The 26115-nt window shown below is 40.0% G+C and overlaps 1 protein-coding gene across 1 annotated transcript in view; it reads left to right on the forward strand.

The window, feature by feature from the left end:
* LOC136610023 (dynein axonemal heavy chain 3-like) overlaps positions 1-26115 on the forward strand; it is a 1175415-nt gene that overhangs the window by 593570 nt on the left and 555730 nt on the right. Inside the window, exons 37-39 of the mRNA XM_066589293.1 lie at positions 6884-6998; positions 20908-21041; positions 25108-25293. Coding sequence (XP_066445390.1) covers positions 6884-6998; positions 20908-21041; positions 25108-25293 — 435 coding nt within the window. The remainder of the gene's footprint in view (positions 1-6883; positions 6999-20907; positions 21042-25107; positions 25294-26115) is intronic.

Genomic DNA, 26115 nt, shown 5'->3' on the forward strand with positions numbered 1-26115 from the left:
ATAGAGGACTTAAAGCTTAAAAATAAGCCAAAATATCTTTTAACCCCTTAATGTTACATGCTGTGCATACAGGGTTTGTATGGAGGGAAATTGGGAACCAATCACCCTCCATACAATGCAGGTGCTGGCAGTTTCTCACAACTGACACCTGCCAGCAACAGTCGTGATCAGTGTTGAAGCTGATCACGGCTATTAATCCTGTGAATGCCCTTGTCAGTTCTGCTAATGGCATGCAAATACCCAGATTGCTTTTGCAGGGTCCCAAGCAGATCCCCACAATGAGATTTATTTGCCATGGGAGCCTGGGGCTTTCTGAAGGACTTTGGTGCTGCCATGGCTGATTGTCTATCAAGCCATGCCTGTGATATTACATTATACTGCAGGTGAGTTAAAGCAATCACAAGTTCAAGTCCAATATTGGGACAAAAAATAAGTTAAACAAAAGTTTTATCAATTACACTCTTTGTCCAAAAAATCAAGCAGCTAGAGGGAGTTGCCATTTTGCTGCAAAACGTGGCATGCAGTTAAATCTTAGGCAGATATGCAAATGATTAGAGTTGTGGTTTGATTAGAATTATGGTCTTGCCACCGAAGTCCCTAAAAGTGGTTCCATCCTTGAGCTATAAAAAAGCTCTCAAGGGCTACTTGTGGGAAATGGATGTCTTTTTCCACTTGTGTAGCTCCTGTTGACCTCTAAACATGCCTCTACAATGCAATTGAAGAGAATTCGCCCAGTTAACAGAATTAGAGAGTCTCATTATTGGAATGTGAGAAGCTGGATGGTCGTATTGACGAACTGCCCACCACCTAGGCCGTGGACTGTTAGGAGTTGTTGAGACCAGTGAAAGTGTGAGTGCACACATATAAGGTGACTGGGCTCAGGACACTCTTGACAGACCACTAGTAGAGAGGATTATCTGATCATTCAACAAGGGCAAGAAGCTCCAACTGTTTCATTGTCTGCCATCTAGAGACAGGTGGCCCCTTCATTACAGACTCCTGTATCTATTGGAAACATTTCCAGGCACTTGGCTGAAGGACATTTGGTCTCACGGTGCCCATTATGTGTACTGCCTTTGACACCCCCCCATCATCAACCTTCCTGTGCAGTGGTGTCGTGAATGACAGAATTGGATTGCTACAGCGTGGAACCATAGTTTGGGCACTGATGATGGCACTGGTACTAGAGCCTCCCTTCAAGTGTTCAGCTTTTGGCAATATATACATATAAAGTTTCATTTGATTCCAAAAACTCATCCTTAGCCAAAGGAGTTCCAGATGTGTTTTTTTTTTCACTGAATTGCAGAACGTATTGTGCATCTGTTTGCGCATTGCGTGCAAATTTGCGCACTTATCATAGACTTCTATGGGGACCCTTGATGTTGAAAGGTGCACAAAAGTAGAGCAGGTCCTATTTTTTTTGTGTGTGCGAGAAATGTGCACACAAAATCAGTAAATAGGAAAACAATGGGTTCTATTCTTTACGTATTGCGCATAAAAATTTTAAGCACCCAAGGGGAGAAATCCACGCTCATCTGAATCCGCCCTAATTCAGTTTTTTTTTGTAATGCCAGCTTCTCGCTTCTCACGAGTCTGCTATTTCGTTTATATGTGTGTGTTTCTTCAGATATTTTGTTAAATCATGCTCGATGAAGAAAAAAAGAAAGGTATCACATCTTTGTCTCTGAGAGCAATAATATTTTGCTCTACTGGCTAAATCGGTGCCAAACATTTTTCTTTTTGCCTACTGGAGAATACAACTCAGATCTATTCACTTCCATGAAAAAACTCCCTGCACAACAGTTGGACATACCTTACCCTGTATGGAAAAACTGGTGAATGGGCTTTTGCCACTTTGTTTTTTAGGACTGGCGGAACCCCAGAGGCAGACCCCCACTCATCATGAAACAATGGCTTACCTTTGATGATATGTCATCACTTATGATGGTTACATGCCTTTAAGACATTTTATCACTTATTTTAAAATTCTAAATCAGAAGTCAAAGCTCTATTTACTAAGATCTCCAGTTAGCTTTTCCTACAGGAACCTGTTTAAAAAAAAATCAAGAAGGTGTGCCGCCACCACTAGGGGTCCAGTCTGTATGCAGTCAAATCCAGCTTCTATTGCCCACAATATGAATCATATACTACTGTATAATAACAAAATGATTGCAGTATGTTATCACCTGTCTTGAAATCCCCATACACATTAGGCAATTCCCCTCTGTATATTCTGAACACATGCACACTCCACCAAGTATGCATGTCAATGGGAATAATAGGAGAGATAGCTATCGGCTGAGCTAGCATTATGCAGACAGCTATCTAATATGTATGGGTACCCCGTCTCTAAGCTCACACAATAGGGTTTTTTTTTTACTACAAACATATTTTTTGTTTGGTTTGCTTGTTTGTGTTTTTTTCTGTGTCTGATTCAAACCAAGTAGACAATTGATGCATGCAATAAGTTTGCATCACGCTTCAATACAGTCACCATTTACAGAGCCCATAGTTAGTCTGTCATTCCTCTCTATATTTAAAGTGAATTTGTATTCAACGTTCTTGTTTGCATTTTAAACGGACAAGTAGGCATTTATGAAAATATTATAACATTATATTTACTTGATATATTTTTTGAAAGGCTATAAATTGTTTTTGTTTGTTATTAAGAAGCAGATTGAAGACTCTCCACAATTATAATCCGCATTACAACTGAAATATTCCATTAACTAATAAATCATCTAATCTAAGCTTTGCTAAGCTTATTGATGTTCTGTATTAAAATTGTCTTCCTGTCTTACAATGTGATGAGATCAGTAATCCTATAATTAGCAAACCATCTTCTCAAATCAGTTGATTTGCTCCAGTGGACATTTTAATGTTATTTTTTTCGGTTGTATATCTAGGAAAAAGCTGAAGGTGGTCCTTTAATAACACCATAGAAATCAAGAAAGTCATTTTACAAATTTTCCTTTAGTTACCCCAGTCACTGAAACTTATATTACAAATATTTAATAAGCAGTGTATACTTTGAATACTTTGAATACTCAGCATATTCACTAGTGTCAAAAATAAAGTTTTTATTTTAGAAATTGGTACCATTAAAGTTAACTACGGTATACTTCTATGTGTAGTGGCCCAGAGTTAGAGTGTCTCTCTGTGACGTTTGCCCTCTTGTCTATTGTAATTGTGTCTGTGTACATGTATTCATGTCTGTCTATGTTTTGTGTTGGTTCAGCCTATTCTGGTTGTGTGTTTTTTCGCCCTAACTTGCTGGATGTGTGACATGTGTGGTTAGTCAGTAATGTTGGGGGAGGAGTTAGTGAGAGAGTGGTAGTTGGGAGGTAAAGGAGAGAGGAGGTGGGATGCTGTTGTGCAGTAGTCAACGTTACCAGAAAAGAGAGTGGAGATGTAGTTGGTAGAAGAGGACGTGTGAGGAGGAGGCAGGAGATCTGATGCTGGTACCCAAGCCATATCTCAGCCCTATCCCTGTGGCCATGGGATATCTCCCCTCCGGGGAGCATGGAGTGCGGATCCTGTTTTCCTGGGTTCAGTGGTGGCGAATGCACAGTTCCTCCACGTAATTACTGCAATGTTGGGAGCGAATGAGAACTGAGTTACCAAGTTGTTAAGTGTTACTGGAGCGGCCTAAGAAAGGATATAATAGGAAAAATGGAGGAGTATGTGGTGTGTTCCCTTCAAGTGTCAGAAGCACCCCCAGGGATTGTCCATCAGATAACTGAGACTGAGGATATTCCGAGGTTGGGAATGAAAAGAGTGACTTCTTGATACAAACTCGTTGAGAAGAAAAAAAGTACTAATGCACTTGAAATGTCATGCCTAAGACTGTTGTAACACTTTGTCTTAGAAAATCTAAATTGATTGCACAAGATTGCAAGAAAACCATGTGCCTCCTGTTTAAAACTATTCCTTTGACTGTGGACTCTGCTATTCGGTTCGCTTACTGTAAAGGGGCACTGGCGTCACGAGGGCAAACAGGTAATAAAGTCAGTCGGCAAGGTTTTCGTTACCGGGTCCTGTGTGCAGCTGGGCCGACTACGCTTTGGATCCTTCGGGAGGAGATGGTAGAGCCACCCGTGACACATCATCAGGTTTTATCCTGCTGTCTTCCTTGGCTTAAGAACTGACCCTGTTCGTTACATATGTATGGGTCTTTGAAAGCAAGCAAAGACATACTTAAGCTATCTGCTGCATTATTAGGCTTCTTTCACATGACTGTATGTGTTTTTACGCTCAGCTGATCGCGGCTAAAAAGTGCATAAATGAAGAATAGCCGCGATCAAGTCCCGATCTTTATTCGTTCTTTTTGGTCCATTCATATGGCAACTGCAGAGTATCAGTGAAAAAATACGCTGCAGCATGGAAATCCCACGGGCAGCAGAAATCCTCAGAATGACAGATAATGCTTAAATAGAGCCAGCTGTCTTCTTTTCCCAGAGTTGGATGCAGGTAAACTCCCTCCCCTCTCCCTTTTTTTCCCAGCTCCCATAAGAGACCTATCTTACCATTTTCGGTTGCTGATGTGCTATTTATTAAGGAGCAATTTTTTTACACACCCAAAAATCGGTCATCTGAATGAATACATTGGAATCCAATGCTTCAGATGGTAACAACTTTTTGACTCAGCTACAATAGCTGCCTATATACAGTTGTGTGAATTAAGCCTTAAAGGGGTTGTCCCGCGAAAGCAAGTGGGGTTATACACTTCTGTATGGCCATATTAATGCACTTTGTAATGTACATTGTGCATTAATTATGAGCCATACAGAAGTTATCAGAAGTTATTCACTTACCTGTTCCGTTGCTAGCGTCCTCGTCTCCATGGTGCCGTCTAATTTTCAGCGTCTAATCGCCGGATTAGACGCGCTTGCGCAGTCCGGTCTTCTTCTCTTCTGAATGGGGCCGCTCGTGCCAGAGAGCGGCTCCGTGTAGCTCTGCCCCGTCACGTGCCGATTCCAGCCAATCAGGAGGCTGGAATCGGCAATGGACCGCACAGAAGCCCTGCGGTCCACCGAGGGAGAAGATCCCGGCGGCCATCTTCAGCAGGTAAGTAAGAAGTCACCGGAGCGCGGGGATTCAGGTAAGCACTATCCTGTTTTTTGTGTAAACCCCTGCATCGGGTTTGTCTTGCGCCGAACGGGGGGGCTGTTGAAAAAAAAAAAACCCGTTTCGGCGCGGGATAACCCCTTTAAGGTTTCATTGTGGTATGCTGCCGACAATCAAAAAGGGGAGGCGGGGTGATATCACATCAGCCCTGACCCACATGACTATAAGTTGTCCCTAGACTGCATTTTCCTGTGTGGAAGACTCACATGACCTTACAAATGACAGGCATTTGCGCTGTATACTTCCTGTCACTGCAGAGAGACCCTGATGTGTTGTTTTTCTGTTAAGCCAAATAAAGAGTTAACACCTGAGGAAACCTGTTTTTCACCCTTCAACCCTACCAGTGAGGATGTGGGCTTCACTGCAGATTCTCCAGGCAGTTACTCTGGAATCAGCAGTTTGGTGGCTGACAATAATTTTAGCCAAAGTCCAGTATCTAAGGGTGTGAACATGAGCATAGTCAGATAGTCCAGATTGGGGCAGTCAGCACAAGTTCAACATGAGAAACAAGACAGAGGTCGGGTCACAGAGAACTGAGCCACCATGCTTGCTCTTCCTTCTTCTCTTTCTTCCAATTTCTTCTTTCTCTTCCTCCCCTCAGTGGAGAAAATGAAGAAGAAATTGAAGAAAAAGAATAAGGAAAAGGAGGAGAAGGGGGAGGAGAAAGGGAAGAAAGAGATGGAGAATAAGAAGATCTTTCCTTCTTGTCCTTTTTTCCCCCCTCCTCCACCAAAGAAGAAGAAGAAGGGCGAATAAGAAGGAAGTAGTTTAGTGGCTAGCACTGCTGCCTTGCAGCACTGAGGTTCTATATGCACGTCTGATTATGGATAACATCTGCATGCAGTTTGTATGTTTGCATGGTATTTAATATTGTGTGTTGGCTCAGTTGTCATGCAGTGCTGGCATTGTAGGTCCAAATAAGTCCAAGAGCAACATCTGGATGTGGTTTTTATGTTCTTTTTGTGTTTCATTTTTTCCTCTTCTAGAACAGACAGGAAAGGTGCGGTGCCTCAGTTGTTAGTACTGATAGCTTGCAGTGCTGGAGTTCTGGGTTCAAATATGTCCAAGAGGAACATCTGGGTGTTTTGTGTTTATTCTTCCTGCTCTTTTCCTCTTCTCCAACCGAAAGTAATGTGCTGACTCAGTTGTTAACACTGCTGCTTTTTAGTGCTGAAGTTGCACGTTTACATTTGACAAAAGGCAACATCTAGATGGTGTTTTTCAAAGTCAATGCAGATGTTATCGTTGATGGGATTTGAACCTAGGACCCCAGCCCTGAAAAGCAGCAGTGTTAACATCTGAGCCACATTCATAGTAGACAGATGTAAGTGCAGCCAATTTTTATCCTCACTGATTTCAGTGGGAGTCAGAATCAGCTGTTCTGATTCACAATAACTTTTATAAAATTGGGTCAGGAGTACCTGACTCGAATATTTCACTGATCAGTCAACAATACTCCTGTGGACAACACACTATCAAGCATTGGGAAACCAGACATCTGATAGGTGATCTGAACAGTGGCAGCAAGGAAGCCATTTTTGTGTTGACTTCCTTTAATGAATACCAAAGAAGAACATTATATGAGCTTACCTTTCCTTAGCCTAAAATAGCTCACCTCGTAGCTTACCTCTCCTTAGGCTAAAATAGCTGCTCCAAGGTACCAGTAGACAACATGTAATGCACAGTAAATGAATTTTTAAAACAGACTGCAAGTTTAGTGTAATGTTAGTCTATATCTGTATATTTTATTTTTCAGGTGTGGCATGATTTATATGGAAGCAAAGGACTTAGGATGGGAACCAGTAACTGACTCATGGATAAGTGCAAACCTTCCAGCGCTACTTACTGCTGAAGAGTGTCAGATTGTGCAGGTAGGATCAGTGTTTACCAAATTAACTCTGGAAGAAAAAAAAAAATTTTCTCATACAGTCTAAACAATTTTTTGCTTCCTCGCCACGGTCAGCATTTCAAGCTATAATAAATAACCAGGCTGTGGACAGGACATTTTTTCTTTATTTTGATACCCTTACAGAAGTAATCATGCCTCTTGTCAGGTGTTCTACAGATAAAGACAAATGCTCTGCATTGCCAGACTGTCTATGCATTTTAACCGAAAACAATGAAATGCGTGATTGCTGGATATTCGGAGAATACCATTTGTCTTGTCATTTGGACTAGAATGACAAAGCCACATAAATAAATCAGGAGAAAATATGCAGGTTGTATTTTATTGTAAGATCACAAATGCTATAGCAATTTTGATTATCTCTTTAAATATTATATATATTTGCTATATGCTATGTATATCTCAATTAAAACCACTGACTGGTGAAGTGAAGAAGTGAATAGTGCTTATTATCTTGCTTACCTGTTAACAGGGGGGATATATTGCAGGTGTACAGCCAGTTCTTCAAGTTGATGTGTTTTGAAGCAGAAAAAATGGGAAAGAGCAAGGATCTGAACGACTTATTTAAGGGCAAAATCGTGGTTATAGAAAATGGGGACAGAGCATTTAAAAAATAGGCAGGTCTTGTAGAGTGTTACCATTATGCAATGGTTAGTACTTACTAAAAGTGGTTCAAGGAAGGACAATTGGTGAACTGGGGACAGGATTTGGTCACAGGCAGGGGCGTAACTATAAGGGATGCAGGGGATGCGGTTGCACCCAGGCCCAGGAGCCTTAGGGGGCCCATAAAGCCTCTTCTCTCCATATAGGGAGAAGATCATCAAGAGTTGATCTGCTGGGGTCTGCCGCTTGGGAACCTAGATGATCAGCTGAGCCGCTACTCCGACCCCTGTTTAGTGGCCAGTGCTTGAAATTGCAGGTGCAGCTCCCATTGATTTGAATGAGACCCTAGGCTTCAGTTACAAGTGCCAGCCACTACACAGGGGTCAGAGCAGCGACTTCTGCTCCAACTCCTATGCATAGCATCAGTTACGTTCCTGAGTAGCAATCCCAGCAGATCAATTATTGATGACCTATCCTCATGATCATCAATAGTATTTGTGCCTGGAAAACCCCTTTTAATGCATTACTATATAATTATATTTATACATTCTTGCAATATTTTCAATAACCCAGAATGTATCTCAGTATCTCACAGTATGTCAAGGTGGTTAATCATGCACAGATGTATAATTAAAAAGTCACATCTTTTAAAACATATTCTATATGCAGTGTCTCCTAACCAAACTGGACTGTAGGAAATGTGTGTTAGCTAATGTAATATCCTTCTTTATTTGATTTGGAGTCAGTGTTAGCAGAAGCTGATGAAGTGTGCTCCAGAAGTCATGCTATCAATAACTTTGAAGGAAATAACCTCGCTAGGTACATAGTCTCATTTAAGGAAAATGCAGTTTCAATGGCCTGACAAATAATAATATAGAATATTCCTCTTTCCTTAGCTGTCATTTATCTCACTTATCACAACCACAGGATTATTATAATATAATAGATGTGCAATGATCCCATTACAAACAGAGACCATCACAGCATAAGGATTTATCTTATCAGGAAAGATAACTTATTAGAAGGGACCCCTGGGGTGCCTTCATAAAACTGGTAGCTAAAATATAGGAAGGCAGCATCATCATGGGAATTGACCTGCTGACTCAATAGGGATGGGTTTCATAGCCTTAGTTTGTTGTATTATGTAAAACTGAACCTTTTCTCTTTCCTGCTAGGAGGTATTGACTTTTCTTGTAGGAGTTTAAAGGAGAATTATACTAAATGCGCCTGTAAAATGTGCTCGTGATTTCAATAACTAATTTATTGAAAATATCCTGAAGCTACAAAATGTGTGAAATATTACTATTTTATTCCAATTCTGTGGAAAATGCTTCTCAAATGTTCTCAAGTACAATGAGTAGAACGATAGCATTTCTCATTTTAATGGCTACTATTGAAATTAACGATAATCATTATCATCATCAAGCCAATAACACTTAAGTATAATGTTGGTATTATAAATCATGTATAGGAAACTGGATAATTCAACAAAACAAGCATCAATAAAACAAGTTGAACTTAATATGCATGTAGTAATTCTTGGTTTTCAATAATTAAAATGGTTTTCTGGTTTCAGCAAATAAAGCTTGTTTATCATAGAATCATTAAGTTGGAAGGGACCTACAGGGTCATCGGGTCCAACAAACTGCTCAAGGCAGGATCACTAAATCATCCATGACAGATATCTATCCAGCCTCTATTTGAAGACTTCTATTGAAGGAGAACTTACCACCTCCTGTGGCAACCTGATTCACTCATTGATCACCCTCACAGTCAGAAAGTTTTTTCTGATATCTAATTTGTGTCTGCTCCCATTCAGTTTCTTCCCATTGCTTCTAGTCTTTCCTTGTACAAATGAGAATAGGGCTGATCCCTCTGCACTGTGACAGCCCTTCAGATATTTGTAGACTGCTATTAAGTCTCCTCTCAGCCTTCTTTTTTGCAAGCTAAACATTTCCAGATCCTTTAACTGTTCCTCATAGGACATGATTTGCTGACCACTCACCATCTTGGTAACCCTTCTCTGAACTTGCTCCAGTTTGTCTATGTCTATTTTAATTTTGGGGGGCCAGAACTTGACACAGTATTCCAGATGAGGTCTGACTAAGGGAATGTAAGGGCTAATGCCTGTGGCTATATTTCTGCTGCGGAAATCTGCGTTATCCCGCAGCTATTAGGCTCTAATTCCAATGGAAGCCGTCCGTCATGTGATACTTCTGCTGTGAGCATAGCGGAAGTATCACGTGATTACGCATCACCGCCCACTGCCGGCAGGACATGTGCTGTACTGCGCATGCGCACCGATGGAATTCCTGCGGCAGATACGGAAAGGTGATTAAGGGTCTTTGGGCGGCGCTGTGTCGAACTTTGCTGCGATATTCCACTGGCGGAGTCTGACACGACTATGGGCATGAGGCCTAAAGGAGAATAATTATTTCATGTGATCTAGATTCTATGTGTATCTTAATTCTAGTGTTGCAAATCTTGATTGGCTGGGTGAGAAAATCATCCGGATTTTCACAAAATCAAATTGGTTTAGTCCAAACCAATTTTTGGCAAAAAATCACAGGAAAATTGAATTTCCCATAATGCCTGCAGAGGTCAGCATGCAGCCAAGAAGCCAGGTTGCCTTGCTGCTGCCACCAAATATGTCCCCCATCTTCCATATGGGCAAGTTTCATTGGGCACCTGCATCAAATGACATAGCCATATATAACATAGGCTCAGTGTAACCAGCATCCATTTTACAGTTGATCACAGGACGGAGAAGCCTATATAATGCGTGGTCTGTTGTTAAGAGAGAAACATATTCTACAAAGCATATGTTACTGCTGAATGTGAAAACTTGTATACTGGGTTATATTTGAGGGAACAGAGGATGACGTGGCATCCCATTTATATGCCTATATAACATACAGTCATTTGTTAATTCTACTGGGGATATGCTGCTGGGTGTGAAAGCTTGTATACCAGCACAGAAATCAAATGGGGTTCTATTGGAGGGATCAGAGAAAGAAGCTGCATCACATTTATATGCCTATATGAAATGTGGTCTGTACTTTGGGAGAGGGTATATTTCTGCTGCTGTCAATGTATATAGCAGCAAAGCAGACAGACAAAATACACTTTTTCGTGGGGAATATTGCAGTTCTTTGCTTGTGGCCACAGACGTCTTTCAAAGTCTACAGTCCAGCCACTATGTTTCATTTGCAGGCCTTACCCAGTTAGCAGTGAGGTTTTGGAAATTCAATTACACTGCGTCAAACAGGGATAGCTTACAAAGATGAAAGCTATACACTATACCTTCTGTTCTCACATATCATGTCTCCCAGTGATTGCAGCTTATTTAGTTGGTGGTGCTTTTTTGTTAATATTAAACACAAAAAACAAACAGGTAAACAGCAAATATACACAGCGCATGTCAGCAGGACATCATTCAAAGTCACCAGTCCAGCCATTGCAAATTATTTGCAGACAATACACAGCTATCAGTGGTTTTGTGCAAACTACAAAGTTAGCTGATAAGTTACATAAAGCTATACAAAAAAGTGAACTTCCCCAAAAAACTAAAAAAAAATAAGAAGAAGGAAAAGTGGAAAAAGCAATGGGTAGTGGATATTGACGGCATAAAAATCTTTAATGGTTTCCTCATCGACATCCATCATTAGGGCATAGACCTATAAGATTAAGATGTTCACTGGCTGGTTTTAACCTATATGCAGAAGTGATCATGCGGAAAATAGACCTAGACGAATTGGAAACCGGGATGAGAATAGGTGACAGAAACATCAACAATCTCCATTACGCAGATGACACAACTCTGCTTGCAGAAACAGAAGCTCGTCGGAAGCAGCTGATATGTAAGAATAAAACTGAAAGTGAAAAAAATGGGCCTCTACCTAAATTTAAAGACTATAAAAATTACGACAATTTAAAGAAGACAAAAGTTATGACAACTGCAAAAAATGACCTTCCATCCATCACTATTCCCAGCTAATCTGCGTGGATAGCAGAAACAGCTTTAGGACATTCTTAGGCCTGACCCTGAGAAATATGGGCAGTCACACTTAGGCACTTTGAGGCATATGTGTGCTTTTATGCTGAAGTACTTGCAGAAGGACATTTGTGTAGCCAATTAAAAACACCAGATCATTAATGGGTGGCCACCCTCCTTGACCCAGGCTACAAAGCCCCCCCCCCCCCCCAAAATCTCATTCTGGTAGTGGAGAGGTACTTCAAAGTGCAGATTAATTAGGACAGACAGTTAAGAAGCTTGAGCACAGCATTTCCACATGGCCGAGGGGATGGCTCTGCATTGGACTGCAACTCTGCAGCTTGGGAAGGATGAGCAGCAGCACCATCGTCGGTGGCAGGAAAAGTTTAGCAGAGGTGTGGTATAGTTCTTTCAGCCCACATGTGCAGCAGAAGCACAGGCTAGGACTGATATACACAGGTAGCAATTATCCATGATAGTCCAAGAGTATGTCAGCTCCTGCATGGATGTACCCAGATATGACGTTGGCCCCTTTGACTTGAGTGGCCAGAGCTTGCACAACATACTTTAGAGGTACTTACCTGCCCCACTACCAGTGTACTATCAGAAAGGGTGTTTAGCACAGCTGGGGGTGTGATAACTTGCAGATGTATCTGCCTGTCCACAGACAATGTGGTTTACCTGGCGTTTATAAAAATGAACCAGGCATAGATTTTACCTTACTTTTGCACCTCCATAGCAGATTCACCTGATTAGTTAGCACACTGGCAGTTTTTAGTCACATATGACTGAGCATAGATTTATATCAAACACCACATTGTTCCCTCAAGCAGATGTTGGTGGTGGTGGTGGTGCTGATCTCCTTCTCCTGCTTGCACCATGTGTCCTCCTCTTACTTCCTCTCAAATGAAAAATATTTTAAAATGGAAATATGGAACTAGACTTCTCATGTTTCCATGAGGAGCGCATTCTGCCCTCAAGGTGGTATTGCTGCTCTCCTTCTCCTGCTTCAACCATGTTTCCTCCTCTTTTCCCAAAATGAAAATTTTCTAAAGTGCAAGAAACAGCTGTAGCTCTACACCTTTTTTTAAAGAAAGCCCATACTGCATCTGCTAGAATTTGTCCATTGCAAAATTTATGACATTGCTTTTAAAACAAGCAGTGCACCTGCTGTCTTCCTTGGGGCAATTTGTGATCTGGAAGACCATATATGAAAAATCTTTTGTTTTAAGTGACATCCATGTGCTATGATTGACCTCTATACCACTGTAGACTAATTTGACAGATTGGAGGAGCACAGTGTTCCCCAGATGTGTGGTTGTAGTCCCATGCCATTTGGGGGGCTTTGGCTGAAGGGCAAATTAGTGAACCTAATTTTTACTCCCATTGATTTAATGCGACCGCCCGGATTTACAATGATTTTTGTGAAATCGGGCTGATGCTAACACAAACCGATTATTCCACTAATGTTGACTCATGTCAGTCTATGTTCTATTAGTATACCCAAGTCTTTTTCACAGATGCTGTTGTTTAACCCAATTCCTCCCATTTTGTATGTGCTTTTTTACTTTGCTACCCAGGTGTAGAACTTTGCATTTCTCCCTGTTAAATAAGCTTGTCTAGATCTTTCTGAATCCTCTCTCTCTTCTCTAGTGTTAGCTAGCCCTCCTAGCATAGTGTCATCAGCAAAATTAATCAGTTTTCCCTAAATTCCCACATTTAGATCATTTAATAAAAATGTTGAGCAACAATGGGTCCAGGACAGAATTTTGTGGTAATTCAGTTCTGACATTCTTCTACTTGGATGTGCAGCCATTTGTGACCACTCTTTGTGTGCAATTACTAAGCCAACTGTGAATCCACCTAACAATTGTCTTGTCAATCTGATATTTGATCTTTTTTTTTTGTCAATGCTTTGCTGAAGTCAAGATATACTAAGTCTACCGCATTTTCCTGTTCAACCCAGTCTGTGATTCTGTCATAAAATGAAATTAGACTCGCCTAGCATTACTTGCTTGTTACAAATCCATGCTGGGTCTAGTTAATTAATGCATTTTCATCCAAGTACTTGCATACATACTGTTTATTAAATTGTTCACAGAAATTTCCCGGTATAGAAGTCAGGATCACAGGCCTGTAGTTTCCCGGATCCACTTTCTTCCCTTTTTTTGAAGATAGGGACATTTGCCCTTTTCTAGTCTGGCTCTGGTTGATTACTGCATTCTTGTCAAAGTAGTTGCATACATAATGTTTAATAATTTGTTCATAGATCTATCCCAGAACAGAAGCCAGGCTAATAGGGCTGTAGTTTCCTGGGTCCACCATCCTCCCCTTTTTGAAGATAGGGATAAACATCTGTCCTTCTCCAATCTTCCGGGACCACTCCGGTTCTCTAGGATTTTTCAAAAATTACGATTATTGCTTCAACAATTACTTTTGCTGTCTCCTTCAGTAGCCTAGAATGTAATTCATTATGACCTGAAGACTTGAACTAATTTAAATTAGCTATGTTCCCTCACTATCTCTCTGTTTATAGATAGTCTGGGTTATTTAATTTCCCCAATAACACAGGGAAAATCATTTGATGTTGCATTTAATTTATGAGAAAAAACAGATACAAAATAGGAATTTAAAAGTTCAGTCTTCTCAGCATCATTTTTGACCAATTCACTATTTTTATCCTGTAAGAATCCTATAATATTTCTTATTTTTCTTTTGACATACCCCAATATTTTTTATTGCTTTTGGCCTCTCTTGCAAGCCTCAATTCATTATTAACTCTAGCTATTCTGACACTTGCCCTGCAGTTTATGCAGACTGCATTATATTCTTCTTTAGATATGCCCCCCTTCTTTTGATAAACATTTCTTTTTCACTTTATAGAGTTGTTTAAGTTCTGTTTTCATTTATCCTGGTCTCTTTAAATGCATCCATTCTTGCTTCTTTTAGGGATTGTTAACAATTGTGCTTTGAGAATCTCATTTTACAAAATTTCCCATCCTTCTTGGACATTTCTTTCCTTAAGAATATCCATCCATTGGATCTTTCCTACCCTCTTTATGAGCCCATTAAAATCTGCCTTTCTGCAATCCAGTCTAGGGCCAGCTGCACACGACTGGGTCAGATTCTGGATGTGGGATCCCACAGTGGAATCCGATCCTGTTCTTGGCCAGTGACCCAATGTACCTGTCTTCTTTTCTTTTTATCTGTACTATGGATGGTCGGCCGGCAAGCTGTCAGATATGCACAGTACAGATTTTCCCACACCGTCGCTAGGCGATGATGCAGAATCCGCAACTTGTCCGCAATTTTAATTGCGGATGGGCTGCGGGTTGCACAGCTTCTATTAACTTCAATAAAAGCTGTCCATGCAGAAACTGCACTTAAATAGAGCATGCTACAATTTTTCCTCTGCGAGCTGAAAATTCCAATTGTTTTCCACTCATGTGCAGAAAGAAGCGTTTTTCCATAGTATGCTATGGGTGGTATTTGCTGCAGAATCCGGAGGTGGATGGCCACTCCGGATTCTGCAATGCAAATATGCCTGTGTGCAGCCAGCCTTAAAATCTGAGACCTCACCCATGTTCCTCCCCTTATTATCCAAAATTCAAATATAGCATGATTACTGTCTCCTAAGGTCCCAGCCACTCTTACTTTCTCCTCCATTGTTCCCTGTTGGTAAGAATTAGGTCCAAGATAGCAGATCCCCTTGTTTTCTCTTCCACCTTTGGAAGATGAAGTTGTCAGCAAGAGAGTATAAGAATCTGTTGGACCCATTACTTTTGCCTGAGAGAGATTCCCCACCAATGTCTGTATGGTTAAAATCTCCCATGATCACTATGTCATACTTTTTTGAGAACTAGGCCATCTGATGTCTCTATTGAAATCAATTGAGGTTATGAATAGAGCAAGTGGCTTTAAAAAGTGGGACTTGTACTGATCAAGTGAAATATGTGGGTGGTGGTCTGTATGACATGGAGGTAACAGATTGTTTTTACAAAAATATCTTCTACTGAACAAAATGTAATTTGAATCATTCTGCCCCATAGGGGGGCTTCTGTTACTGAAACATTGCATAATAACTAAATATAACAGCATTACAAATTTATGTATCTACATCAGTATGAAAAGGCACTTCAAACTTCTTATTGTCTGAGCTACTTGGCGGCATATCACAAACCTTGCGTACTTAGTGCACCATAGATGTGACAATGTATCTCCATTACATTCTCCCATATAGCATACCATTTTCTTGGTGTCTAACGTTGCTACTAAAAAGTGCCTTCTCATCTATTACACGCAGTTATAACTTTCTTACTGGCATCGCCTTCACATGCAATAACCATTGTATCATAACTTTTGTGATCACTATGGAACATTTTTCTTATGCAATCACAACTTAGTCACATTGCCAAGTGTGGCATTATCCAGCATTTTACACTGGTTCATATGAGATCTTCCCTGAGTGACGACAGTAAGACCCTTGTCTCCTGGGCCTCCTCTAATCGTGTCCAACACCTATTACACTATGCTCATACTGACCCCTTCACTCCGTAGGAGCTGTGTCCTTTACTCACATAATGCCAAATGTCATAGTCGTCACTAGCACAAGGGTTTCTCTCATGCAGCATGTGGCACTACCACTACATTGGTCTTTCTCATCCACAGTCCCAACCTCTCATGCTTCGTAGGAGCTATGTCCTTATTACACAGGATGAGCATCATTGACACCTTTCTGAAGGAGGTCTCGCATATAATTTAACATCAGGTTTGCTGCCCCCCTCTCCTGTGCCTTGCTGACCATTACAAAGTTCATAGACACATCACATTAATTCATCAGAATATTATACATGAATATGTAATAACAATCAACCCTGCAAGGCCTTGAACTATGCATTAACTCATGGTGCCAAACTTCCTCTTGTTAGCCGACATGTCACAGTGCTTTCAAGTTCATATCCCCCATCCTGGCCAGGGATTTTACTCTACACAGTCCCGGGGAGAATGAGTACACTTACATTCATATGACATCCCCTTCAGCAAGTATCAGCCTTAGCATCATGCTGGTCCTTGTCTTCTGCGCTGACAGTCTTGTCACACTTCAACAACAATGAAAAGCACGGCTCACCCCCTTACACATGCACTTATGCACATAGCATATCCTGTGGATATCTAGTATTGTGTTTAAATAAGCCATTAAGTATGATTTGAAAGAAGAAAATACATTCTCACAGTGCTATACACTATAACACAATAATAATACCTCCTTCTTACATTATACTTTTAAGTTAAATTGGTAGTTAACCATCTATTCATTCACCTTCAGGTCCCACCAGCTGCGAACACAGATTCAGAAGGACTGCCTGCTTCTCTGCACTTTTACAGACTATACAGATGGAGTATAACATAATTACATTAAAATAAGTTGCCATATGGTAAATAGAAAGAAAAATGATTATATTAATGCTGGATCCAACAGGCTTTATCATGCTCTTATTGTATCTAAACTTACCTTGATGCATCATTTCATAGGAAAAATATTGCTGGGACCCCACATTATGTACTTCGGCATATGGTGCTGCAGAATTTTCATTTGACATTCACTTTGTGATCAAATGGCTTTTTTGAAGGCTTAACATGTTAATGACAGTGCTGAGATGCTTCCGTGTAATTAGTCCGACTAATACTTGCCTTAGGTGGGATTTATAGTACTTTGTTTTCTATAATAGGCTTATTTGGATGATTTTGGTAAAGCTCATTTCCAACATATTATTGTTATTACTTTTATTAGTAATATACCTTCCAATTTAGAAGGAGATGGGAACATTGTTCCTATGGGAAGACTTGGATCTTAAGCTATTAGTATTTTATTTATTTATATTAGAATTTGTTATTGTTCATTTTATTTCAGAATGGAAACAATGCTAAACATTATAGCATCTATATTTCATTGATTTTATAACATGTACGGTAATATGCAGACTGCATTCAATTGTTTTCTGAAATTCTAGAAAATTAAAGCTATTCAAGCTCTGTAAATTGTATGTAATATAGATAAATAAAACTACTAATAAAGTTCACCTTTCTATTCATACCAACACTATTTTCATCATATTGACATGCAATACAGTCACACTGGGCTGTTTAATAAGTTCTGTACCATTTTGCATTTAGTGTCTTCAACATGAATTTATAGCTATGCTGTATACCTATATAAAATACGTAAACATATTAAATTGAAAATAAGGCTATACAGTATGTTTAGGGAGTGAAAAGGAATTATGTTATTCAGTGGAATGAGACCATATGACACTGATGAACCTATAAGCCATCTTCATGGTGTGATGAAAAATTGAAAAGCCCCTAACAATTTTCTGAAAAATACCATTACTGTTCACTGGATTGTCAGAAATATATCACTGCTGTCATTTATTTTTAAATGAAAGTCCACAAGGGAATTTCCACTGCATGAGTAGACATTGCGGTTCATGTTGCATGGACTGCTAACATGAAATATAATCTTTTACCTTCACCACTACCCCGAGACAGTAAAATCTGGTACTTGTTTACCATGCAGGCATTATGACTCATGGTTGAGCCTCCCCCGTTTCCTTTTTTACTAGCATTGTGGTGTTGCTTATAGAGGGCCTGAGCTTTCTGTAGGACAACACTTTCTATAGGAATGAATGAGGAAGATAATGATAGAGGCCAAGGTGCTAGAATGATTAAATGGCCTCACCCATGTATACACAGTATATAGTGTTATCGGACCACACCGCTACCGATCTGATGACCTCATTGTCAGGTGCCAAATTAGATATGGAAGCCCGTGATGAGAAGTTTTTGCTAGCAATTATCTATCAATAGCATGAAATCACTCCATGTTATGTCAACACACTTCTCCAGTGAGAATCTCAATGAATTCTACTTTACTATCAACACTGCCAACTCTTATACAGAAAGAAGAGGGCGTATTCAAAAGTTACCTGGTACAAAGATTAGTGTTACATAGGTTAGTGTTACAAAGGGGACAAAGCTTATTGATCATAAGGCTTATTGACATCTACCAAATAGTCTCAAAGCTCTTAAGGCTCGTCTTAGACATGGAAATCACTGCAGTCAGGGTATTGTTATTGCATAATACACTATTTCTGCTATAGCTGTGTGTCTTCTAAGTTAACACAGCTCAACCTTATTTAAAGGGGTTGTCCCGCGAAAGCAAGTGGGTCTATACACTTCTGTATGGCCATATTAATGCACTTTGTAATGTACATTGTGCATTAATTATGAGCCATACAGAAGTTATCAAAAGTTATTCACTTACCTGTTCCGTTGCTGGCGTCCTCGTCTCCATGGTTGCCGTCTAATGGCCAAATTAGACGCGCTTGCGCAGTCCGGGTCTTCTTCTCTTCTCAATGGGGCTCCGTGTAGCTCCGTGTAGCTCCGCCCTGTCACGTGCCGATTCCAGCCAATCAGGAGGCTGGAATCGGCAATGGACCGCACAGAAGAGCTGCGGTCCACGGAGGGAGAAGATCCCGGCGGCCATCTTCAACCGGTAAGTAAGAAGTCACCGGAGCGCGGGGATTCAGGTAAGCGCTGTGCGGTGTTCTTTTTTAACCCCTGCATCGGGGTTGTCTCGCGCCGAACGGGGGGGGGTTTGAAAAAAAACAAAAAACAGTTTTGGCGCGGGACAACCCCTTTAACTTTTCTGTTGACTTCTTATCTTAAAATCCTAGTTACCAACAGTACAAAGCATAGATTTTGGTCTTCAATTAAGGGCCAATAATCCAATACAAGATAAGAAACATACACTTATTGCATTCTGAAACTAAACAGTTTATATTCCATAACAATAGTTTGCCCCCCAGCGATTCTGAGGTTGGCTTTGAAAATATGGGAAATTCCTCAAATGGGAGATTCCTCAATGAATTGGCATGAAAATGCATGTCCCTTTGTGCTGGTATCAGCATCCTAGAAGGACATTGGCACAAGAATAATAGCACATACAGTACTGTGCAAAAAATGCTACAAGATAAGAATGTTTTCAAACATAGTAGGTGTCGGATTAGCCTCAAATTTATTCTGCAGCAGGACAACAACCCCAAACGTAAGTCAATGTCATTAGAACTATCTTTAGTGGAAGGAGCAACAAGGAGTCCTGGAAGTGATGATCTGGCCCCCACAGAGCCTTGATCTCAACATTATCGAGTTTGTTTGGGATTACATGAAAAGACAGAAAGATTTGAGCAAGCTACATCCACAGAGGATCTGCAGTAAGTTCTCCAAGATGTTTGAAAAAAACAAACAGATCCTTCAAAAACTGTGTGCAAGTGTACCTAAAAGAATTGATGCTCTTTTTTTGGCAAAGGGTGCTCACTAGAGATGAGCGAGCATACTCGCTAAGGGCAATTACTCGAGCAAGCATTGCCCTTAGCAAGTAACTAAGAAAAGATTCGGGTGCCGGCGCGGGTGAGCGGTGAGTTGCGAGAGTGAGCAGGGGGGAGTGGGGGAATCTTTTCTTCCAAGCGGGCAGGTACTCGCTAAGGGCAATGCTCGCTCGAGTAATTGCCCTTAGCGAGTATACTCGCTCATCTCTAGTGCTCGCACCAAATATGGGTGTGATTTTGATTGCTCTTTTGTTCCTTGACTTTGCATTTTATAATTAGACAAAAAAAATGATTAACGCTTCTATTTTGTAAAGCATTCAGAATTTGCAGCAATATTTTTACACCTGCATAACATTTTTACACAGCACTGTATATGTTAACATAGTGTAATTGGTGATGTTTGCCTTCACCATCATTATTTTACTGGAATGGTGCCACCTTGAACTTACCATAGACCAGTGTTCCCCAACTCCAGTCCTCAGGGACCTCCAACAGGTCATGTTTTCAGGATTTCCTCAGTATTGCACAGGTGATGTAATTATTGTCGGGGCCTCAGACATTGCCACAGGTGTTTTTACTATAGGATATCCTGTAAACATCACCTGTTGGTGGTCCCTGAGGACTGCAGTTGGGGACCCCTGCCATAGACCACTGAGGACCAACAGTGGTCTTCTAAATACCCACTGCAAACTTGCTAAATGCCAGACTATAAGGTAATTAACTGTTAAACAAGCATGGGGTGAATTTGTTGCATGGTGGATTAGTAAACGTTCTATCCCTTAAAGTGCTGTACTAAAGAATGTTTACTCTAGAAATTCTAATAATCTATCTTATTTGTTTTGTTTAATTTCTATAAATTGGTAAAGTATGATTGCCTTTTGTCTCTTCAGATCATTTGCAGATGGCTGCTTCCTGTTTGCTTGGATTTTGTGGAAGAAAAATGTAAATTTGTGATTCAGACATCTCCTATGCATCTTACCATGTCAATGCTGAAGATCTATGAATCGTTGTTAACAAATGTCAGGTAAGGTATCTGTACATTTTTATTAACATTATTATGACATCTGCTTTGTAAAATGCTTCAGACTTCCAGTGTAAAGTTTTGTCTGTAACATTGTATGTGCAAGTTGTATCCAGCACAGCATGTAAATGTCATGAATAGTTCATTTTTAGACACAATGCAGATGAAAAGTTTAAAAACTTAAAAAATAAATTTCTACAATTTCAAATAAAGTATTTTCCTTGTATCTGCATTTTGAACATTTTTTCATACAAGCAAAGGGTAAAGGAGGAAACTTGTTAGGGCATATCACCAAAATGATGGTCACTTTGAATGCCACCATATTGGATTCAACTAAGATTATTCCAGTGGGACAGTAGGTGTATGATATATCAGATTGGCAGAGAATTTCACCAGAAAAAATGTTGTATTTCATTTTAACATAACTTTATTCGTTCATGTGTTTTCTTCATTATGTGCAATATGAATGATCCTTATGTCAAGTAAATGAAGCACACGTATCATTGTAGCATATTTCAATCAATGCCACCCAACCATACGTCCAATTACCCACAGTGCAGTTGCCAAACTTCCTTTCAAATTCAGAGAAACAGATTCTGTCACTGATAAACCAAAATCTGGATGACCAAAAAACATTACTGATGTAGCATCAGCAACCACAGTAAGAACCCACAACGTAGCACTTGTCATTTGTCTCAGAATGTGGGGTTAGCCGTGCATCCATACAAATATTTTTTTCTATGCATAAATGGCATCCTTATAAAAACTGCAGATGCTGCAACACCTGATGGAGGATGATCTCATGATCTTCTGCTTGAGATAGCACCATCATTCACATTGGCTGTAATGAAGAAAAATATATGTTGTAGCATGGGAACAAATAAAGTTATGTTAAAATGAAGCCCACCATTGTTTTTCTGGAGAAATTCTCAGTCGGTTTCGTATATCACACACCTACCTTCCCACTGGAAAAGTTCGAGTTGAGTCCAAGATGTTGGCATTTAACCCTTTCCAATCCAATTTTGGATTCAGGGTTTCTTAAAAGGCTTTCTCTTTTTGCGGTTATACAACGGTGCCATCTGTTGGCTAAAGCCAGTGTGTTAGCTGGCAATAGACGGTAAGAATACCCTGTCAGACGTCTTCTGAAATTGGAGCTGCACAAGCTTCAATCAGAATGTAGGAAGACATGAAACAGTGGATTGGAGAGGGTTAAAATATCTGGCATTTTGGTGACATGGCTCAACAGGTTGCTTGTTTCTCCTGCAGCTTGCATGTAAAACTGGATCACCATCTGCCAAATCATTTTCATTCCATATGGGTGTTTCCATACTTCTAAGACACCCTGTATATCTGGAGACAGTTGAACATTTTCTCAGATTAAAGTTTACTGTACATTTTATCTTGCTAAATTCACAGGTTTTTTTTTTGAAACACAAATAATCAATTTGTACAAACAAGGAGAATTTGGTTACAAATGCCTATATTTTCCTTTTTGTACCTAATATGTATAACTGAAAGTGGGTGAATAGAGATGAGCGAGCATACTCGCTAAGGACAATTGCTCGATCGAGCATTGTCTTTAGCGAGTATCTCCCCGCTCGGGAGAAAAGGTTCGGCTGCCGGCGTGGGTGGCAGGTGAGTTGTGGCAGTCAGCAGGGGGGAGCGGGGGGGGGGGGGAGAGAGAGATCTCGCCTGCGTTCCTCCCTGCTCTCCCCGCAGCTCCCTGCCGGCAGCCGAATCTTTGTTCCCAAGCGGGCAGGTACTCGCTAAAGGCAATGCTCGATCGAGTAATTGCCCCTAGTGAGTATACTCGCTCATCTCTATTGGTGAACTTGAAAGACACAAACTTGTTAATAAATCTAAATATGTATAAAACTTAATGTTACTATGTACTGTACAGTTCATAAGACTATTATGGTATGTAATCTATTCTAGAAGTATAGATGTTAGCTAAAAAATTAGTTCTTTAAAAGTATTACAAGAAAGACAAAGACACACATAACCCAGTTGTTTCATTGCTTTATACCACACTACTAAGGATATAAAGTAAAATAAAATCATCTTGTCTATTATCCATACTCTCATGGAGGCATCAATTTTATCCCCTCTTCTAAAATAGTACTAAAGGAGCAATAGTTTTGAGGAAACATATACTATTTTGCTTGGCTGTATTATAAGGAATCTCCCTCACTACCCTATGATTAACGCCTTCACATTCTATGGCATAACAGTGTGTCACACTTTGTGGGTTGTTCTTGTAAACCACCATACTTATATGTTGCAATGACGGTACGGGTACAGGAACTTATGCAGCTGACATTTCACCCTAATGGCCATGTTTGGAGATTACAGTGATTCCAACTGTTAAACCCCTCAGATACTGCGCCCCAGCATTTAGGGAATTTAACAGAGGGAGAAGGTTCCCTCTGTAACAGCTCTGAGTCATGGAGCTTGTTTGTGTATAGGAGAAAGCTATAGGTTTACATGTACTGATTCAAACTTAAAAGTATGTTTTTTTCTGAAATGCTGCAGTGTTTCAGCATAAAACATACATGGACAGTATGCGTATCTGTCCCATATTGATGATGTGCGGAGTAAGGGCAGCATGAAACAAATGACAGTATTCCTTTAATAGTATCCTGCATAAAAGATGAGCGATGAAGCTCATCACTCATCGTTCAGTTTAAACAGCGGCCGTTCAGTAGCAAACGACCACTGTGTTATCTCAATAGATGGGGGCGGGGGAGCGAGAGGAGAGAAAACTCCTGCACTGCCAGAGCACGGGAGCGCGGAGACACAGGGACGAATGTCGGGCAGCATTTGCCCGACTCTCGTCCTGTGTAAATGGGCCTTATCACATTTCCCTGATCAACCCAATCCATGATTCTGACAAAGAAGGAAATTAGTCTGGCATGCCTTATTTACTACAAACCCATGCTGGCTCTGCTTAGTTACTGCATTCTCATCAAAGTATTTGCATACATGCTGTTTAATTTGTTCATGGATCTTCCTCTGTATAAATGTCAGGCTTACATGTCTGTTGTTTTCTGGGTCTACCTTTATCTCCTTTTTAAGATAGGGATAAATATATGTCCTTCTCTAATCTTCTGGAACCATTCCTGTCCTCCAGGAATATTCAAAAATTACGGCGAGTGGTTCAGCTATTACCTCAGCTTTCCCTTTCTTTACCCTAGGATGTCATTCACCTGGACCTGGAGACTGGAATTCATTTTAGTTGACTAAATGTACCCTTACGATCTCTCTATTTATAGATCACCTGGATTCCTTTATTCCTCCAATAGCACAATAGCACATTGAAGATCAATTGATATTATGTTTATGTTTTTGACTTTTCTGTTGCTTTTGACATACTCCCCAAATCCTTTTTTACTGCTTTTGCCATCTCTTGAAAACTTCAATTCAGTATTAGCATTATCTATTCTGACATTTGCCCTGTAGTTTCAGAAAACTGTGTTATATTCTTATTTAGATATGCCTTTCTCTGCCCATTTGACAAACATATCTTTTTTTTTCTTTTTATCATGCGTTTAAGTTCTATGTCCATCTATCCTGGCCTCTTTAAATGCTTCCCATTCTTCCTTCTTTTGGAATTGTTAAAGATTGTGCTTTGAGAATCTCATTTTGCTAAATTACCCATCCTTCTTGGACATTTCTGTCCTTGAGAACTTCCAACCATTGAATCCTTCCTACTCTCTTTCTGTATTCATTAATATCTGCTTAACTAAAATACAACCTTGAAGTCTGCATCCTCTCTGGTTTTCCTCCCCTTATTATCCAAAATTCGAATATAGCGTGATCACTGCCTCCCAAGGTCCCAACCCCCTTACTTTCACCATCATTTCCCCCCTGATGGTAAGAATTAGGCTTAAGATAGTAGATCCCCCTAGACATTCATCCACAGCCATTTAAATAGAATAGTGGTATACTGGTCAATAACTTTCTAGATGCTTCATTGACATTTAATGCTGGATGAAATATGTTTCAGTATTATATAGATCCACTTATATATGAATGTCATTTTGAATAATAATATTGTATGTCTTTTCAGCTCTGCAAATTTAAAAGTTGAAAACGAAGATGAAATCCTTGAAGTTTCAGATGACTCAGGTTCTCCAAAATTTTACAAAATGAGCAAGAAAACAAATGAAGAGGTCAAACATATGCTTGTGGCTTATGGTCTCTTTTCAGTTATTTGGTCTGTTGGTGGAATTCTTCATCCAGATTCTAAACAAAGGTTAGCTTTTTTACCAGTAATGAGAGTTTACCACCAATTAGAATAGAATTTATGTTTCATGCTCTATATCTTCAAAGAAAACAAAATGCCAGGACTAGAGAAGGTAAAGCAACAGAGGAGCTGTGTCCACAAATTAGGGGCATCTTTGGCTCCTTGTGTGCCTGAATGGAAATCTACACCACCTATGAGTTAGCATAGATTTCCACTAAAATTTCCACCAGTTTCTGGCATAATTTATAATAAATCTCACGGGCTGTGTAAGGCCCCCTCAAACTACAACCCACCCACTTTTCTCTCCACTTTTCCACAGCCATTATGTGCACAAAGGTTAGCAACTTTTTTATACCATTATTTTGCTGTAAAATGTGTGAGGAACATCTGTCCTTATGTGCTGAAACCTATGTTAAAGGCTGTAGGTATATCACTCGAAGAAAATATTTAATAGTATTATGCTGTTGTTGCCATGTATATATGCTGTATATGTTATGCACATATTGTATTGTACTGTGCTGTACTGTTACTTCACAGTGGAAAGAGAGAGAATGGCCTGGGAATTGGTTTGTTGTTGGAATCCTGAGGAACAAATGGACTGACAACACTAAAATGGAACGTGGATGCAAAGGTCTCTAAGGGGATAGACCAAGTATTTGAAGAGAATCTTTTCTCCTGTATAAAGTGAAAACTTTAAGCATTGCATAAGATATTGCTAGTTATAGTTTATCTATGTCAAGTTGCAGTGGTCTGTACCAATCTGTCATTGATCTGTGTGAAGATGAAGTTGAACTGAGTGGAGTATTGTTGGACTTGTACTACTCTATTGCT

The sequence above is a fragment of the Eleutherodactylus coqui genome, chromosome 2 (assembly GCF_035609145.1).
Source record: "Eleutherodactylus coqui strain aEleCoq1 chromosome 2, aEleCoq1.hap1, whole genome shotgun sequence".
In the NCBI taxonomy this organism is placed as follows: Eukaryota; Metazoa; Chordata; class Amphibia; order Anura; family Eleutherodactylidae; genus Eleutherodactylus; species Eleutherodactylus coqui.